Consider the following 20,812-nt stretch of genomic DNA (forward strand, 5'->3'; position numbering starts at 1 on the left):
TCAAACAAAAAGTGGGTGCTAGAAACAACATCATACGAAAGCTGACTGGCACAACCTGGGGATCACAACCAGATACAGTGAAGACATCTGCCCTTGCGCTATGCTACTCTGCTGCTGAATATGCATGCCCAGTGTGGAACACATCTCACCACACTAAAACAGTAGATGTGGCTCTTAATGAGACATGCCACATTATCACAGGGTGTCTTCGCCCCACACCACTGGAGAAATTACACTGCTTAGCCGGTATTGCACCACCTGACATCCGCCGGGAAGTAGCAGCCAATAGTGAAAGGACCAAGGCAGAGACATCTCCAGCTCATCCCCTGTTTGGGTATCAGCCAGCACGTCAACGACTTAAATCAAGAAATAGTTTTCTAAGATTTACAGAGACACTCACTGGAACACCTCAGCAAGCGAGAGTCCAAAAGTGGCAGGCCCAAACCCAGCACCTCAATCCATGGGTGATACCAAATGAGAGACTCCCCCCTGGGCACACAGAAGACTGGGTGACTTGGAAGGCGCTGAACAGACTGCGCTCTGCCACCACGAGATGTAGAGCCAATCTTAAGAAATGGGGCTACAGGGTGGAATCCTCGGCATGCGAGTGTGGAGAAGAGCAAACCACTGACCACCTGCTGCAATGCAACCTGAGCCCTGCCACATGCACAATGGAGGACCTTCTTGCGGCAATACCAGAGGCACTCCAAGTGGCCAGATACTGGTCAAAGGACATTTAACCCACTACCAAGTTTGCAAAATCTGTGTGTTTTTTCTTTTTTTCCTTTTTTTTTCCTTTTTCTTTTTAATCTGTGTGTTTGTTTTGTTCTGTTAGAATTGTAACACAATGGTATGGTTGCTGATGACATGATAAATAAATAAACACCAAAATCAGAGTGACTACATCCTTTGCAGCCAAAGGTGGCATACATCCATCCAGCCAATGAAAACAAGACCTGGAGATTACTGTAGTTCAGATCACGAACTTCTCATTGCACATTTTAGTTGGACTAAAAAAATTAGGGAAAACACAGAGACCGGTTAGATATGATCTCACAAATATTCCTAGTGAATATGCAGTGGAGGTTCAGAATAGATTTAATAAATAGAGTCCCAAAAGAACTATGGACAGAAGTCTGCAGTATTGTTCAGGGGGTGGCAACAAAGTACATCCCAAAGAAAAAGAAAACAAAAAAGGGGGAGATATGCCCAATTAAATGCACAATTCCAGAGGTTAGCCAGAAGAGATAAGGAACTATTTTTAAACAAGCAATGCATGGAAGTGGAAGATGACAACAGAATAGGAAGGACAAGAGACCTCTTCCAGAAAATTAGAAACATTGAAAGTAAATTTCAGGCAAAAATGGGCATGATCAAAAATAAAGATGGCAAGGACCTAACAGAAAGTGAAGAAATCAAGAGAAGGTGGTGAGACTATACAGAAGATTTGTATAGGGGGAAAAAAATACTAAGACTGCTCACTGGAGGGAAGGATATTAGAGGCAAAGATTAAATACTTTGGGTTGTTGTAGGTTTTTTCGGGCTATATGGCCATGGTCTAGAGGCATTCTCAACTGACGTTTCGCCTGCATCTATGGCAAGCATCCTCAGAGGTAGTGAGGTGTTTTGGAACTAGGAAAAAGGGTTTATATATCTGTGGAATGACCAGGGTGAGACAAAGGACTCTTGTCTGCTGGAGCTAGGTGTGAATGTTTCAACTGATCACCTTGATTAGCATATAATTGATTAGCATATAATTAAGTACTTTGGCCACAAAATGAGAAGACAGGAAACCTTGGATACAATAATGATGCTGGGGCAAAAGGAAGGAAAAAGGAAGAGGGGCCGACCAAGGACAAGATGAATGGATGGTATCCTTGAAGTGACTGGCTTGACCTTGAAGGAGCTGGGGGTGGCCACAATTGACAGGGAGTGCCGGCGTGGGCTGGTCCATGAGGTCACGAAGAAGAAGCAACTGAATGAATAAACAACAACATCTTGTTATATTATGCTATCTTCTTTTTATAATAAATGTCAATATAGTCATCCCACCACATTTGCAATTTTGACTTTTAGAGATTCACTGATGTGTTCTAGATTATTTTTTCACAAAAGTATGCTAGACATATACTCCTGATATCTTCCAGGATTGGGGTAGGGGCGTGGGAGTTTTATTAGTATTTTATTTTCAACCTTTGTATTATATGCCCCTGTGTCTTCTCTATTGTTGCCTCCTTCTCTTTGGCTGGCATAAGTCATGGATCACTGTAGAAGAAATGGGTGTGCCTCCACATTTGAGTGTTCTGATGTGTAATGTGTACTCAAGACAAAAGGCCACTGTAAGGACAGAATATGAAGAAACAGGAGAGTTTCCCATTGGCAAGGGGGATAGGCAAGGGTGCATTTTATCACCCTAATTTATATGCAGATCATACACAAACCTGAATCGGACTCAGAAGAAGGAGGCAAAATATACTTGTACGAAACAACAAGAATTTAAGATATGCAGACAATACTAATAGCAGAAAATAACAAAGACTTAGAATGACAATGGAGGAAAGTCAAGGTAGAAAGTAAAGATACTCCACTTTGGCAGGAAAAACGAAATGCAAAGATACAAAATGGGGGACGCCTGGCTCGAGAGCAGTACGTGTGAAAAAGATCTTGGAGTCCTCATGGACAACAAGTTAAACATTTGCCAACAATGTGATTTGGCAGCAAAAAAAAGCCAATGGGATTTTGGCCTGCATCAATAGGAGCATAGTGTCTAGATCTAGGGAAGTCATGCTACCCCTCTATTCTGCTTTGGTTAGACCACACCTGGAATATTGTGTCCAATTCTGGGCACCACAATTCAAGAGAGATATTGACAAGCTGGAATTTGTCCAGAGGAGGGCGACTAAAATGATCAAGGGTCTGGAGAACAAGCCCTATGAGGAGCGGCTTAAGGAGCTGGGCATGTTTAGCCTGAAGAAGAGAAGGCTGAGAGGAGATATGATAGCCATGTATAAATATGTGAGAGGAAGCCACAGGGAGGAGGGAGCAAGCTTGTTTTCTGCTTCCTTGGAGACTAGGACGCGAAACAATGGCTTCAAACTACAGGAAAGGAGATTCCATCTGAACATGAGGAAGAAATTCCTGACTGTGAGAGCCGTTCAGCAGTGGAACTCTCTGCCCTGGAGTGTGGTGGAGGCTCCTTCTTTGGAAGCTTTTAAACAGAGGCTGGATGGCCATCTGTCAGGGGTGATTTGAATGCAATATTCCTGCTTCTTGGCAGGGGGTTGGACTGGATGGCCCATGAGGTCTCTTCCAACTCTTTGATTCTTTGATTCTATGATCCAATGATAAAAGCAAGGTTAGACTTCTGCATTAAGACGTCCTTGCGTATCTGAAAAGAGGAAATAAGTTAAATTTAATTCCACTTCTTTTTATCCACAGGGAGACCTACAACATTGTGCGAAACAATGGGCAAGGCGGAAATATGGCTGATCCGAACCTACTGGGACGTTGAATTTCCACGGCCATTACTACCAAATTTTGAATTTGTAGGAGGGCTGCATTGCCAGCCAGCAAATCCTTTGCCTAAGGTAATTCTCTCTTGTTCCACTCCCTTGATAATAATAAAACAATCAATTTCTTGTTCAATGTACCTTGAAGAAAATTACAAGAGGAAATGGGTGACATGGAGGAGTTCACTACCTTTAACAATCAAAACCCCTACAAGACTCACCTTCACCTCCTATATCCATTTAGTGCAGGGGCAGCTCAACCCATTACGCAAAGTAAGCATTTGCAGTATAGTTGATTTTGCCCAGGGGCGCTCTTGAGGTGCTCTTGGGGGAAAATAGACCTTGACATATGCGAGTTGTAGTTACTGGGATGTATAGTTCACCTACAATCAAAGAGCATTCCGAACTCCACCAATGATGGAATTGAACCAAATATGGCACACAGAACTCCCATGACGAACAGAAAATATATGTCAGTGATTGGTTGGGGGGGGGGGGGAGCAGCAAAATACTGTTTGCTTACCGTTGAAAATTACCTAGGGCCGCCTCTGATTTAGTGATTGGTAGTGAGGGGCATTGGAGAATTATCTATTTCCCCAAGGCTAGATGTCCTCTGACATCTCCTGAAGTCTTTTAGAGGTTCTATAGCAGTGGTTCTCAACCTTCCTAATGCCGCGACCCCTTATTACAGTTCCTCATGCTGTGGTGACCCCCAGCCATCAATTTATTTTCATTGCTATTTCATAATTGGATTTTTGCTACTGTTATGAATCATGTAAATATCTGATCTGCAGGATGTATTTTCATTCACTGGACCAAATTTGGCACAAATACCCAATACGCCCAAATTTGACTACTGGAGGGATTGGAGAGGTTAATTTTATCATTTGGGAGTTGTAGTTGCTGGGATTTATAGTTCACTTACAATCAAAGAGCATTCTGAACTCCAGCAATGATGGAACAGAACCAAACGTGACACACAGAATTCCCATGAGCAACAAAAAATACTGGAAGGATTTGGTGGGCACTGACCTTGAGTTTTGGAGTTGTAGTTCACTTACATCCAGAGAGCACTGTGGACTCAAACAATGATGGATCTGGACCAAACTTGGCATGAATACTCAGTATGCCCAAATGTGAACACTGGTGGAGTATGGGGGGAATAGACTTTGACATTTGGGAGTTGTAGTTGCTGGGATTTACAGTTGACCTACAATCAAAGAGCATTCTGAACCCCACCAACAATAGAATTGGACCAAACTTGGCACACAGAATCCCCATGAGCAACAAAAAATACTGGAAGGATTTGGTGGGCACTGACCTTGAGTTTTGGAGTTGTAGTTCACTTACATCCAGAGAGCACTATGGACTTAAAACACATGCAAGACCAACAGAAAAAAATGTGTTTTCTAATGGTCTTTGGCGACCACTCTGACATCCTCAGGGAGGACTCCACGCCTGCCTTGCCCCCTCGCCGAATGGCGGGAGAGCAAGGCAGGGGAGGCGGGGCTTGCGCAGGCCAGGCCCGCATGGAGGACGCTTTGCCTGCCTTGCCCCCCCCCCCCCCCCCCGCCAAATGGCAGGAAATCGAGGCAGGGGAGGCGAGGTTTGTGCGGGCCAGACCCGCACAGAGGATGCCACTCCTGCCTCGCCCCCCCCCCCCCGCCAAATGGCGGGAGAGCAAGGCAGGGGAGGCGAGCTTTGCGCGGGACAGGCCTGCACAGAGGATGCCTCTCCTGCCTTGCTCTCCCACCATTTGGCGGGGGGGGGGGGGGGGAGGCAGGAGAGACATCCTCTGTGCGGGGGCCTGGCCCGCGCAAAGCTCGCCTCCCCTGCCTTGCTCTCTCGCCAAATGGTGGGAGAGCAAGGCAGGGGAGGCGAGGTTTGCGCGGGCCAGACCCGCACAGAGGATGCCTCCCCTGCCTCGCCCCCGCACCAAATGGCGGGAGAGAAAGGCAGGGAGGCAAGCTTTGCACGGGCCAGGACCGCACAGAGGATGCTTCGCCCGCCTCGCGCCCCCCCCCCCCCCGCCGAATAACGGGAGAGCGAGGCAGGCCTGCACGGAGGACACTTCGCCTGCCTTGCCCCCCCCGCCAAATGGCGGGAGAGTGGGGCAGGCGAGGTGAGCTTTGCGCAGGCCAAGCTCGCATGGAAGATGCCTTGCCTGCCTTACCCCCTCGCCCGAATGGCGGGAGAGCTAAGCAGGCGAAGTGGGCTTTGTGCGGGGCCAGGCCTCGCGAGAGGAAGACCTTGCCTGGCCCGCGCCCTTGGGGCGGGGCCAACGGAGGTGGCTTCGCGACCCCTCCAAAATGGCCAGGCGACCCCCCTGGGGGTCGCGACCCCCAGGTTGAGAACCGCTGTTCTATAGGATGTTGTTACTATGTATCTGTCCATAGCGACATAAATGTAGTTCTGTCCAATTTTAATCTTACAATATATGTTCCAAAGCAAGATCTTGACCAATGTGGCATGTAATTGTCACAAAATGATGTTGTCCATGTTGTTTTTATGGTATCATTATTATTGTTGGTTTTATCTTTTAATAGGAAATGGAAGAATTTGTCCAGAGTTCTGGAGAACATGGCATTGTGGTATTTTCTCTCGGTTCAATGATTAAAAACCTAACAGATGAAAGGAGTAACGTGGTTGCCCTGGCACTCAGCCAGCTTCCACAGAAGGTTGGTTTGATGGATGTAACTTTTAAAAAAGTTATTTATAGCTTAGGAAATGTATTGCATAAGGCTCTTTTCCTGCTAAGAAAAATCCTTGTGTTTTTTTTAAAAACTACACACACTATATAATTGGGACCAATTAAATCATTCTGGAATCACATTACAGGCATTCCCTGAATTACAAACATCTGACTTACAAATGACTCCTAGTTCAGAAGAAAGGTGAGACAACAGGAACTGAGAGAAATCTACTTCTCAGAAGAGAAATTCACTTAAACAAGTTTTTTTCTGTGTCAGGAGTGACTTCAGAAACTGCAAGTTGCTTCTGGTGTGAGAGAATTGGCCGTCTGCAAGGATGTTGCCCAGAGGACGCCTGGATGTTTTGATGTTTCACCATCCTTATGGGAGGCTTCTCTCATGTCCCCATATGGGGAGCAGGATCTGACAGAGGGAGCTCATCCGTGCTCTCTTCAGATTTGAGTGTGCAACCTGTTGGTCTTCAGTCATGCCAGCACAAGGGTTTAAACCAGTGGTCCTCAAACTTTTTAAACTGGGGGCCAGTTCACTGTCCCTCAGACCGTTGGAGGGCCGGACTATAGTTGTTGTTTTTTTTAAAATCAATTAAAAATTTCTATGCACATTGCACATATCATATTTTGCTGTGTGAAAGGGCCCTTAGAGGGGGTTCTTTGCAGCCCTCTTTATGCAGTAATTCCAGGAGCAGAGAATGGGAAATCTTCCTATTTCTAGTCTGAACAAAATCTGGCTACCAGTATTAAAAAAAACTAAAATTATAACTGTAAATAAAGAACAACACTCAAACACAGACAAGAAACAATCAGGGCCAGCTAATCACCTCTCAACAAAGGATTCTCCCTAAAAAACTGTCAGGCTATGAAATGATAATCAAGGTGGCCAATTGAAACATTCATACCTACCTCCAACAGACAAGAGTTCTTTCTCACACCCTGGATCTTCCACAATTTTCCTAGTTAAAGGTTTTCCTCTGACATGAAGTCCAGTCGTGTCTGACTCTGGGGTGTGGTGCTCATCTGCATTTCTAAGTCGAAGAGCCAGCGTTGTCCGTAGACACCTCCAAGGTCATGTGGCCAGCATGACTGCATAGAGCGTCGGGGCCGCCTCCCTTGGCTGGTTCACGCTGCCCAAGGGAGGAGCAGCCCCGTGTGGCCTACTCATGCGTAAAGCAGCTCGTGAGGTGCTTTATGCGTGAGTAGGCCGAGCGGAGTGGCTGCCCTTGGCTGGCTCACGCTGCCCATCAGGCCCAATGGGCAGCGTGAGCCTGCCAAGGGAGGAGCAGCCCCGCGTGGCCTACCCGCGCGTAAAGCACCTCATGAGGTGCTTTACACGCGAGGAGGCCATGCGGAGCAGCTGCCCTTGGCTGGCTCACGCTGCCCATCAGGCCTGACGGATAGCGTGAGCCAGCGAAAGGAGGGGCACAGTGTTGGGGGGGGCGCTCCTCCTCTGTGGGCCGGATAAGTGCCCTTGGCGGGCCGGAAGTAGCCCGTGGGCCATAGTTTGAGGACCCCTGGTTTAAACCATTGCGCCTTACTTAAACAGTTGAGTCACATATTCCTTTCCAATGTATGACTCTGAAATGTGGACAATGATAAAAATGGCAGGAAACAAATCACCTTATCGAAAGTGTGTTTTTTTGGAAAAGAGTTCTACAAACTCTTTTCCAAAAAAGAGTTTGTAGAAAGAGTTTGTACAAACAGACTTAAAAGGCAAATAAATAGATACAAGATCTATTGCCTGAACTCTTAGAAACCAAAATGACTAAACTGAGGCTAAATATGTTGGACATACCATGAGATTACATGACATGGAGTAGCACAGAAGGCAATAAAGGAGGACTGTACTCCAAGTGGATAGACTGAATAAAGGAAGCCACATTTCTGAATTTGCAAAACCTCCGCGAAGCTGTTAATACCAAAGGTCTCCCATTCATAGGGTTGTAAATTGACTCTTTTGCATTGCCATTGGTGTTCATGCTTTCAAAAGGGGGTTTATCCAGCAATATTAGCAGACACTAAATTCCCCCACTCTTCATCTATTTTAGTGTATGATTTAATGCAAGGGCGGGAATTGATCTGGCAGATTGTTTCACCTTAACCTAAAATTGCTATTTGAGAAGCTAACAAGCATGGTCTTGGAAAATGGTCAAGGATAGCTTTGCAAGCTATGTTACAAGGAATCCTTTTCTCTTTCTCCTGTCTGTTTTCAGGTTCTATGGCGGTACAAAGGGAAAAGGCCAGAAACACTTGGAGACAATACCAGACTTTATGACTGGATCCCACAAAATGATCTACTTGGTGAGAAATCTGGGTTTACAGCACTGCTTAAGTAATTACTCAGAAATGTAATAATAATAATAATAATAATAATAATAATAATAATAATGGGTTGTTGTAGGTTTTTTTGTGCTATATGGCCATGGTCTAGAGGCATTCTCTCCTGATGTTTCGCCTGCATCTGTGGCAAGCATCTTCAGAGGTAGTGAGATCTGTTGGTTCTAGGAAAAAGGGTTTATATATCTGTGGACTGACCAGGAGATAATAATAATAATAATAACAATAATGGGTTGTTGTAGGTTTTTTCGGGCTATATGGCCATGGTCTAGAGGCATTCTCTCCTGACATTTCGCCTGCATCTATGGCAAGCATCCTCAGAGGTAGTGAGATCTGTTGGTTCTAGGAAAAAGGGTTTATATATCTGTGGACTGACCAGGACTCTTGTCTGCTGGAGCTAGGTGTGAATGTTTCAACTGACCACCTTCATTACCATATAATGGCCTGACAGTGCCTAGAGCAAACTTTTGTTGAGAGGTAATTAGATGTCCTTGTTTGTTTCCTCTCTGTTGTTGTGATGGTGTAATTTTAGAGTTTTTTTAATACTGGTAGCCAGATTTTGTTCATTTTCATGGATTCTTCCTTTCTGTTGAAATTGTCCACATGCTTGTGGATTTCAGTGGCTTCTCTGTGTAGTCTGACATGGTGGTTGTGAGAGTGGTCCAGCATTTCTGTGTTCTCAAATAAAATGCTGTGTCCAGGTTGGTTCATCAGGTGCTCTGCTATGGCTGACTTCTCTGGTTGAAGTAGTCTGCAGTGCCTTTCATGTTCCTTGATTCTTCCAAGTTATGGAGGCTTGCAGATTAACTTACCTCTCTCCTCTCTCTCTCCTCCATTGTTCCGGATGCAGAGGTGATCAGGCAATTGAACTCATCTATTTATTTATTTATTTACAGCTTTTATATTCCGCCCTTCTCACCCTGCAGGGGACTCAGGGCGGATTACAGTGTACACATATATGGCAAACATTCAATGCCAATTTTTGACCTACAAAACCCTTTACGGCTCCGGCCCAGCGTACCTGTCCAAACATATCTACTTCTACGTCCCACCTCGGAATTTAAGATCTTCTGGGGAGGCCCTGCTCTCGGCCCCACCTTTATCACAAGTGAGACTGGTGGGGATGAGGGACAGGGCCTTCTCGGTGGTGGCCCCTCGCCTGTGGAATGCACTCCCTGGGGAGATTAGGTCATGAACATCCCTCCTCTCCTTCAGAAGGAAGTTAAAAACCTGGATGTGGGACCAGGCCTTGGGGTAAGCTGGCAGTGGACAAATGACAATGACGACCAGAGCAGGAAAGGACAATGACGATGCTAGACGGATCATGGATTTATGAATTGACGAACATTGGCCACAATATGTTTTTATTGCTGCGACTGTATTGTTTGATTGTTTTAATTAGTTATAATTGTTGACGATATATTGTAATTTGTATGTTGTATTTTATGAATTGTCAGGCATCGAATTGTGCCTTTTGTAAGCCGCCCTGAGTCCCCCCCTAGAGGGTTGAGAAGGGCGGGGTAGAAGCACCCCAAATAATAAATAAACATAAGGACATAGACAGAGGCTATTTAACTTTATTTTTCTGGCCGCCAGGGGAGCTGTTGCTTTCATCGTCCATCTGCGACACTGATTAAGTACTTCCGCATTCCCCACATACTTTTTGCTGGAGTGCTTGCTGGAGTCTTTTTTTAATGGCCTCATAAATTAGTTAATTTAGCCTCCCCACATTTTAAGGTGGTACCCAATTTTCCTACTTGACAGATGCAACTGTTTACCTACCAGCTCCTCCTCTCTGCAGCTACGACACTTGCTTTGGCTATCAGCCAAAGCAAGACCCGTAGTTCCAAAAAGATATGTGTGTGGGTGAGTGAACTAAGGATGCAACTATTATGTGAGGAACAAAAAATTCCAAAAAGGGTACCCCAAAATAAGGGATTCAACAATTTTGCAAGGCTAACTATTATGCAGTGAAATATGATATTTGATATGAATATTTTATTCCCATTTCTGGAAACATATCAATGTTTAGAGTAAATGACAATCTTCAGGAATTGAACCTTTTAGTAAATAGTTGCAATAATTAATTTTTATCAGCCCTTTCATGTATTACCCATATATTTTCATATTCCAATTCCAGGACACCCCAAGACAAAAGCCTTTATAACTCATGGTGGAACAAATGGGATCTATGAAGCCATTTACCATGGGATTCCCATGGTAGGGATCCCCATGTTTGCAGACCAACCTGATAACGTTGCTCACATGCGTGCAAAGGGAATGGCTGTAGAGCTGAATATGTACACAATGACAGCACAAGATTTAGTGGACGCTGTTAATGCTGTTATTCACAATAAGACGTAAGTACAGTGGAAATTCTCTGAAGGAGAGATTATTATAGGCTACATCTAAAGCAAAATATTCTTCCAATGAGTTTTGGAGAAGAAAAACGTGGACTCTTTAGTGCATAGTAGTTCTTTGACCAATCTCTTTTCCATTTTCTCTTTCTTCTTTGCTCTTGTGAATGTCCTCCCTGATCACTAGGCTTGGGTAACCACGGAAAAATTTGGTTCTAAACTCGTTTCGTTTTTAGGGGGCCCTTGTGTTTCGTTTTTTAAAAAGAAATCCGAAATGTTCCTTTAAAAAAGTTCGAAATATATGAAATTTCATAAAATTACGAATCGATTCGTTAATGGTGGACGCGATTGCGGAATATGCTAAAAAAAACCTCCAAATGGGACAGGGGGAACTTCTGAAGCTTCCCTCTCTCTCTGTTGTTGACTGTTGGTGTGATAATTTATTTTTTATCACTGATAAAACAAACAAGAACTATAAAACTTGCACCAGACATACGGAAATAATTACGAAACAATTTCGAAACAATTTCGAAACAATTTTGAACCAATTGCGAAACAATTACGAAACAATACGAAATAAATTGGAAAAATTATTTCAATTTTTAATTACTCCTCACAGTAGTCCTGCATGGCTCAATATTGGATCGTAAGCTAATTTAAATACGAATTAATAACGAATTACAAAATTAACGAACGAAACCGCCCAAGCCTACTGATCACTATCCCAATGACTACTTGTAGCACTTCAAATACTTATCTTATTGTTACAAGGGCATTTGAAGCGAGCATCATTCCATTTTGCATTTCAGACTGAACCTTATTTCAGTTTCTGAACTAAAAATAATTTTGAAACCATGGCCAATTTCTTCATTGTGTCATTTAAAAAAATTAAATGGTCACATTCACATTCGGTGTTGTTCACAACAAAGACCCAAATGTCTTATTAAGCATGAGCTGACACATCTAATGCCTGTCCTTCTAGACCAGCGGTTCTCAACCTGTGGGTCCTGACCCCTTTGGGGGTCAACTAGACTGTTCCACAGGGGTTGTGCCTCCTCCTCCTTTGTCCCTGCCTCCTCCGCCTCCCCGGAATAGCTGCTGGACCCCTTCTGCCAGCCAAACAGCCAGTACTCGTGTCCACACTGCTTCGGATCCTTCTCTGTGTTTTCTTCTCCGGGTCAGAGTGGTTGGGGTCTGAAAAGGGGCTCCTCCCCCTCCTACAGTGGCACAGGGTGGAGAGAGTCATGGAGAGGCGCTTTGACGCAGAAGCACTTGCACTGAAGGAGAAGGCGAGAAGGCGGGCCATTTCTCTCTCTTTCTCGCCCTTTCCTTCTCTCCCCCTTTCCCTCTCTTTTTCTTTCTCTCCCTTTCTCTCCTCTCCTTCTCTCTTGTTCTATCCTTTTTTTCTCTCTCTCTTCCTTCCCTCCTTCTTTCTCCCTTCCTTCTCTCTTTCTCCCTCTTTTTCTCTCCCTTTCTCCTCTTCTCCTTTTTATATCCCTTCCTTTTCTTTTCCCCTCCTTCTTTCTCTTCCCTGCTTTCTCCCCTTTTCCTTCTCTCTCTTTCCTTTTTTTCTTTCTCTTGCCTCCACTTGCGAGGAAATGTAAGATTACTACCACCAATTTGTAAACGTTTGTAAAGGAGTCACCACTTTGTGAGGGTTTATTTAATTAATAGCTAATAATATTGAGTTGGTCTTTCTTCTGTGTAGCGTGACTTAACTTGGAAAGGAAATGTAACAGGGATAAGCCTTTAGGAAAACAGTAACAAGTTTGTCGAAGGCTTTCATGGCTGGAATCACTAGGTTCTTGTGGGTTTTTTCGGGCTATAGGGCCATGTTCTAGAGGCATTTCTCCTGACGTTTCGCCTGCTTGCCATAGATGCAGGCGAAACGTCAGGAGAAATGCCTCTAGAACATGGCCCTATAGCCCGAAAAAACCCACAAGAACCTAGTAACAAGTTTATTGAAATGTAGAAGAAGCATGATGGATTCAATGTTTCCCACTCTTAGAGGCACATATCTTCAAAGGTTACATTTATAACTTTTCTTGAACTCTGGAAAGGACTCTTCCTTCAACTAAACAGGTTTCAAACTTATTTTTCTTCAACTGTGTTTTTTTATTTAATAGATTACTTCAGTTATAAGCTTATTCTTTCTTTAGGATGTTTCTGTTACAATAGAGATTCTCAACACTAACTATTAATATAAATAAGCCAACTTGACTTATTTAAACTTCTCAGGCTAAAAGCCCAAACCTCCCTGATTCTTACTATGTAGAACAGGGGTCCTCAAACTTTTTAAATCAAAATAGCAAAATAGTGAAAAGCTCTGAAAGCACCTATTCCACATAAACTAAGGCACTAAAGATGTTAATGATTACTCGTAGGTCATGGTGTCATTACTGAGGTCTCTTCCAACTCTTTGATTCTATGATTTAAAATGTTTTGTGCAACTCTTCACAAATATTTTGCAAGAGCAATAAACAGCTTTCAGTTAAACAGCAATTCTACAGAAATTAGGGCACTAATGACATTCATGAAAACTGGTAGGTCATTTATTCTCCTGGTTCCATTACTGTTTGCTGTTCTTTCTTCCTCAATCCTACAGATATAAGGAAAATGCAATTCGACTGTCGCAGATTCATCACGACCAACCCATGAAGCCTCTAGACCGGGCTGTCTTCTGGATTGAGTTTGTCATGCGCCACAAAGGCGCCAAGCATTTGAGAGTAGCTGCCCATGACTTGACCTGGTACCAGTATCACTGCCTTGACGTCATTGCCTTTTTGATCAGTTGTGTGGCACTTTTCATGTTCATCGTTGTAAAATGCTGTTCGTTTTGCTGTCGGAAATGTGGCAGCATCACACGGAAAACAAAACTGGAATAGTTTCTGCTCAGCACACAGCCATAGTGTGACTTGTATCATCCAACATGCTCAGACTTGGTATGTTAAACTCTATAGTCCTTAGCCATCATGTTCAGCTTTACTGGATGCAGAAGCACATCTATCCTTGCTCGGCTCCATTAAATTGACAGCATAGATTTGTAGTTATGAATTATTATATCTGTATAGAATATTTAGATTTGTTTTCATGAAGGCAGTTATGGAGTCCGAGATTGCTGCTGTATTGTAGCAACAACTGTCTTTGGGGGGGAGGGGCTGTCAGAGTCTGTCCATTTCATAAAATTGAATTGTATATATTGGTTTAAAAAATTCTTGCTAAAGTAGGAGCTTTGGCATACTATATGTCTTTGTTCAAGTGGTAGAAAATGTGTTTGAAATACAGAGGTGGTCTCTCTCTCTCTCTCTCTCTATATATATATATATATAATGTATGATTGAGATAATGCAGTACATGCAGGTTGGAATCAACTTAGAATTAATGGAACTAAACCAGATCAACAATTGGGTCACACCGCAGACCAGATCAAAAATTGGGTCACACAGTTTACAGAAAACCCACACACACAGATAGGTATCTACATAAAAACTCCAACAATCACCCAAGTCAAAAAAGAAGCACCTTGGCAGACTATGCAAAAAGATTCTGCAAACCACACCTCCTCCAAGATGAACTGAACCATCTCAACAGGCCAATGGATACTCCACCTCAGACATCAGAAGAGCTGCAAGACCAAGAACAAGCCACGAGAGTAGAGATGAAGATCCACCCAGAGAAAAAGTGTTCTTGCCATACATCAAGGGAACCACTGACCACATAGGGAAGCTGATGAGGAAACACAACATACAAACCACCTACAGACCCACCAAGAAAATCCAGCAAATGCTATGTTCAGGAAAGGACAAGAGGGATCCTCTCACCTCTGCAAGAGTCTACCGTATTCCATGCAGCTGTGGACAGGTCTACATAGGGACCACCAAACGCAGCATTGCCCAAACACGAATCAAGGAACATGAAAGGCACTGCAGACTACTTCAACCAGAGAAGTCAGCCATAGCAGAGCACCTGATGAACCAACCTGGACACAGCATTTTATTTGAGAACACAGAAATGCTGGACCACTCTCACACCATGTCAATTTACACAGATAAGCCATTGAAATCCACAAGCATGTGGACAATTTCAACAGAAAGGAAGAAACCATGAAAATGAACAAAATCTGGCTACCAGCATTAAAAAACTCAAAAATTACAACAGCAAACAACAGAGAGTAAACAATCAGGCACATCAAATCACCTCTCAACAAAAGATTCCCCCAGGCACTTCCAAGCCATTAAATGCTAATCAAGGTGGTCAGTTGAAACATTCACACCTAGCTCCAGCAGACAAAAGTCCTTTGTCCCACCCTGGTCATTCCATAGATATATAAACCCATTTTCCTACTTCCAACAGACCTCACTACCTCTGAGGATTCTTGCCATAGATGCAGGTGAAACGTCAGGAGAAAATGCCTCTAGACCGTGGCCATATAGCCCGAAAAAACCTACAACAACCCAGTGATTCCGGCCATGAAAGCCTTCGACAATACAATGGAACTAAAATTCAAAATTAAATATTTATTCCTGACTTTCTGGATTGTCTTCTATATCAAGTATGAAGCTTTGATAACTTCCTTCTCAGTATTCTTGGAGCAAGCTAAAAAGGCAAGGACTGACTTAAGTGTTCAGTTCTATGGCAATAAAATGATTCTTCTAGGAGACAGTTTATCGAAGGGTGGGAGAAGAATCAATATATTAGCTTTATAGATAGGCACACAAAAGTTGCACTCCAGAAAAGACTCTGCTGGTAGTCTGTCTTATTGAGCAAACACACACTTGCATTCACAACCTCACCATTAGTGTGCCCATCACCATCATTCCCCTCCAAGTGCCTTATGGCAGAAATATGTCTTCAGTTGCCTGAGAAAGGCAATAGGGATGGGGCTATCCTAGTCTCTTTTGGGAAGGAGTTCCAAAGTTGGGAGCAGCCACTCAAACATGCTTGAGCAGGTGGTGGGACAGAGAGAAGGAACTCCCCAGCGGATAGTAGTTTTCTAACTAGTTCATAGAGAGATATATCTCTCCAAGACATAGTGATTTTATAGGGATATCTTGTCTAAAGGGATTTTACTAACTCAGAAAACATTCTCCCAGCTCGGATTAGTTTTACTGGCACGCTAATCTATTAATTTATTGTTAAATTTTCCAGATGATGTAGTATAATATTTTAAAATGATTTTATTGTAAATTGTAATTTTATGGTATTTATGCTGTTAGCATCTTCTGATGCTCATGTGAGGCTGCGCTGAGCCCCCTTGTGGGGAGAAGGGTGGGATATAAATATATGAAATAATAATAATAAGATTATTAAAAAAAACAAAAACAAAATCTGAAATGAAGTTTTGAAAAATCCTAAAATATCCAACAGCCAGGAGTTTCTAAATATACACAGGTACACTCATAAATGTGCCTGCCTGCCTATCTGTCCCTTTATCTATCTCATTTATATGTATATGAGGAATGGTATCATCATCATCATCATCATCATCCTCATCATGGGCTAGTATAATGAAGTAGACTATTAATTCTCTCAGAATAGACTATTAATACTCTGAGTATTAATACTCAGAGAATAGATCAACATATACCCAATAGTAGTACCTCCATGTTTTGGAATTTTCTGCCACAGGAGACATTCCTAGAAGGCACTCTGCCTTCTTTTGATAGCAGGAAGAGACTTGCTATTAGCATACAACTTTAAGAAGCAAGGAACTAGTTGTTCATAACTTTTTACTGTGACTTTTTTTTTAACTCTGGTAGAATCTCAACATCTGCATAGCTGATATTTACCAAAAGAAAATGTAGACATGATCTCTGATCTCTGGTATGAGAGGAATGAGAAGACATTGATTATATTGTATTTGCTGCTGGTAATGCTTCAGGAGGTAAATTAGTTGGATGCATTATATAGAATACAACTTGGTTTTTATAAATAAAATACAAATTTGTTAAAAAAGGTGTCACTTGGTTTTGTTTTTTGAAATCCAAATCAAATTATGATCACAGACATTAACATCCATTTGCTCCAATCTTGCTGAGTAGACAGTGCAAAGACTTAAAAGCCTCTATTAGCAACAAGTTATAGATGTTTCTGTTTTTCCATGCTACACTTTTCAGCAATTTCCCTGTTAACAGAGGGAGGAGTTCTGAAATCCCAAGCCTATCAAGAACATGACATTTTATAATGAATATGCAAGTATAATGTATACAGGGAGTCCGTAAATTACAAACAAGATGGGTTCTGTAAGTTTGTTTTTAGGTTGAATTTCTTTGTAAGTCAGAACAGGTACATTTTTTAAGTTTAATTTCAGCCAAAAATCTATATTTGTTACATTTTGATAGCATAGGGAAGGATTAACACCCTTTTGGTGTTTATTCATAGAATCATAGAATCATAGAATCAAAGAGTTGGAGGAGACCTCATGGGCCATCCAGTCCAACCCCCTGCCAAGAAGCAGGAATATTGCATTCAAATCACCCCTGACAGATGGCCATCCAGCCTCTGCTTAAAAGCCTCCAAAGAAGGAGCCTCCACCACACTCCGGGGCAGAGAGTTCCACTGCTGAACGGCTCTCACAGTCAGGAAGTTCTTCCTCATGTTCAGATGGAATCTCCTCTCTTGTAGTTTGAAGCCATTGTTCCGCGTCCTAGTCTCCAGGGAAGCAGAAAACAAGCTTGCTCCCTCCTCCCTGTGGCTTCCTCTCACATATTTATACATGGCTATCATATCCCCTCTCAGCCTTCTCTTCTTCAGGCTAAACATGCCCAGCTCCTTAAGCCGCTCCTCATAGGGCTTGTTCTCCAGACCTTTTATCATTTTAGTCGCTCTCCTCTGGACACATTCCAGCTTGTCAATATCTCTCTTGAATTGTGGTGCCCAGAATTGGACACAATATTCCAGATGTGGTCTAACCAAAACAGAATAGAGGGGTAGCATTACTTCCCTAGATCTAGACACTATGCTCCTATTGATGCAGGCCAAAATCCCATTGGCTTTTTTTGCGATCTCACTTTCTGTCCCTGTCGTAATTGATTTTTTAAAAAATTGGCTTGTTGTGGAAACAAGGATTGATGATAAAGATTCAGCTGAAACACCTTTCCCCCTTGATAACTCTTTCAGGAGTGAATTTCCCTTCTGAGGGGTCATTTTCTCTCACTGCATGTCTCACCTCCATTCTTAATTATGAGTTTTGTAAGTCAGATGTTCATAAATCAGGGACTGCCTGTATATAAAGTATTTCTATTGCACATGATTAGATTCTTATCAATACTTATTATTGATTAAGGTCATTCAGGCCAGACTTACCACTTGCTTATTCAATATCATGCATTATGTGATATGGGATTGAGGCAGGACCACGGTTAAAGGAGGGTCCTGCCTGGAGAGCATTTACACTAATACCCAAAGTTTCAGATTAAAGAACAGATTCTCCAGGTGAAAACAGCTGCAGAAGTTTTAATTACGATCTGGCCAGAAACGATTCAAGCAGGGATAACACCAAAAAATACAAGTATAACCATATAACACAGAGACATGTGTTTTTATACACTTGATAGCTATTCAAGTTCTCTCCCTTAGCCCGTTCCCGTTCCTGATTGGCCAGCAGAGGAGTTGACCTGAAGCAGCGCCTTGATTGGCTGATGCTGCAGTGATGTTGCCACCTCCAGGCAGGATTTCTCCAGCAGAGGGAAGGAGATGGAGGAGGACTGGCTCCGAGGAAGGCCAATCAGATGTTGAGGGGGTGGCTCCCCTAGGAGGATGCAAGCCCAGGAAGTCCATGTCCATATTGGGATAGCTTAGTGGCCTTTCTGGCTAGCATAATTGTACGGTTTTGGATGACAATAATCCAGCTTTGGGTGATCTGGGTCCCTGAAACAAAGGGTTCAGTCTTGGATGGGGCCACGGAGACCTCACAGAAAAGGGAAAAGTAATTATTTCAACTTATTTTGTTTAGGTGTCCTTTGTGAACAGGAAGGGTAATAGTATAAAAACTGGGTCCAGAAACTCTGAGCATTATGCTGTTTTCGCTTCACTCCCTTGGGAGCAATGTTTGCACAACGCAGAATGGAACACAGATATTATAGAAGGAATGTAAGAGTTCTTAAATGGTAAAACCCTTACCTGAACCCAAACCCAAACCCTTACCCTAAACCTTGCCCTAATTCTAAAACTAACCCTTAACTCTAATTCTAACCCAAACCCTAATCCTAACCCTAAACCTTACCCTAAGCCTAACCCCTAACATTAATCCTAACCCTTACCTTACTCCAAACCCTAAACCTTACCCTAAACCTTATCCTAACACTGCCCTCCTTTCTGTCCTTCCACCAAATGCAAATGCAACTACGAAGTATATTCCTGTCCTCAGTACGCCGCTCTCCCCTTCCCTTATTCACAACCGTCATAGTGGAGTGTGCGTAACACTTGGAGCTTCTGGACCCAGCTATCGTATTATCACCACAGGAAGAAAAGGTGGCAGGCAGGCAACGGTTGGATCTGCCTCCAGAGAGAGCTCGGATCCTAAGCAGCAGCAGCAGCAGAAGGAGGGAGACTGAGGGAAAGTCGCGTGTAGGGTGAAGGAGAGGTGGTTGTGAGGCAAGGGAAAGGCATGTGGGGCAAGGGAGATAGGAGAAAGTCACACACGGGGTGAGGGAGGAGGTAAGAAAGGTGTAGCGAGAGTGGAGGATAGGAAGGAGCTGGGTTGCTGTGTGGAGAGGTGAGGGTCCTGGCAGGAAGGCGTGGGGCTGAAAGAAGGGCTTTGCTCAGCCCCACACATTCCTGCCAGGACTCTCACCTGAATCTAAGCTGTGGTGATTGTTTTGCTGTTTGTGCCCTTGTTCAGAACATTCCCCTTCACTTTCTGTCCCTGTGATACCTGATTTTCAAAAAATTGGCTCGTTGTGGAAACAAGGATTGGTGATAAAGCTTCAGTGGAGACAACTTTCCCCCATGATAACTCTTTCAGGAGTGAATTTTCCATCCAAAGGATAGATTTTTCTCACTTCCTGTTGTCTTGATATCGTGGTCGATCTTTGGAGGGTCTCCCCGGTAAGAGAGACCCCGAGGACCGCACCAAAGAGTGTCCCTAAACCTTGGTGAGAACAGGGAAGTCGAATTCCAGTGATAAAAATATTAAAAATAACATAGATCCCACGAAAGAGGAAGAAGATGGCGACCGAGGCTCTTTTTTAGCGATTCAGCTGAGATCGGATGCAATTGTGGGAATATTTCCACCACAAGCATGCCAACACAGAGTTTACAGGCATTTTTATAGGCAAAATACAGAAAAACATTTCAAATTTCCCGCCCGCCCTTTCCCGCCCGGCTTCTCACTGATTGGTTGACAGCCCGAACAGCTGGGAGGAGGCTTGGCGGCCTGCCTCGCTCTGGGCCAATCAGCAGGCCAATCAGACATGGGTCTATTTTTTCCGTAATTCTATGCCAAATAAGTCTCTCTAGAACTCTGTAGAGGTGGCACAACAGGGAGATTGGTCTGTAGCGACCATTTCTACTGGGATTTCTTTTCCCCTTAGCTCACGAGCTAATTACTCATCTAAACAGGTCCAACTGACTCTGTAAACACACAGGCTGAAGACTTAAACCCCTGGGTTCAGTTTCTCCACACACCAGAACCCAACTCCCACTTCAGTCCCCTGACTAAAAGAAAACTGACTCTTTTAAAATGCCTGCCCCTGAAAGGTGGCAGTTAGCTCCGCCCCTTTGGCTTCTCTAACTTAGATACATTCTAACAGCTGGTTCCGTCGCTATAGCAACGCCTCAGCTCAGGCGACACATAACCTGGTCTGCATTTATCATATCCCAACATCAATAAACACATTTAAAACATACATTATAATTAGCTATTTCATTACAATGGGCACTTTGCAGAAGAAGGAAATGAATTA

The 20,812-nt window shown here is 43.3% G+C and overlaps 1 protein-coding gene across 4 annotated transcripts in view; it reads left to right on the top strand.

Annotated features, from left to right (window-relative positions):
* Positions 1-16,855, top strand: part of LOC132778445 (UDP-glucuronosyltransferase 2A2-like) — a 39,422-nt gene extending 22,567 nt beyond the window's left edge. For 2 of the 4 annotated variants that reach the window (XM_067470129.1, XM_060781386.2), the window contains exons 2-6: positions 3,439-3,587; positions 6,056-6,187; positions 8,427-8,514; positions 10,691-10,910; positions 13,513-16,855. In XM_067470129.1, coding sequence (XP_067326230.1) covers positions 3,439-3,587; positions 6,056-6,187; positions 8,427-8,514; positions 10,691-10,910; positions 13,513-13,792 — 869 coding nt within the window. In that variant the 3' untranslated portion in view covers positions 13,793-16,855. The remainder of the gene's footprint in view (positions 1-3,438; positions 3,588-6,055; positions 6,188-8,426; positions 8,515-10,690; positions 10,911-13,512) is intronic. The other 2 variants (XM_060781388.2, XM_067470130.1) reach the window with 2 other exon arrangements.
* Positions 16,856-20,812: the final 3,957 nt, after the last annotated feature.

The sequence above is a fragment of the Anolis sagrei genome, chromosome 6, assembly GCF_037176765.1.
Source record: "Anolis sagrei isolate rAnoSag1 chromosome 6, rAnoSag1.mat, whole genome shotgun sequence".
In the NCBI taxonomy this organism is placed as follows: Eukaryota; Metazoa; Chordata; class Lepidosauria; order Squamata; family Dactyloidae; genus Anolis; species Anolis sagrei.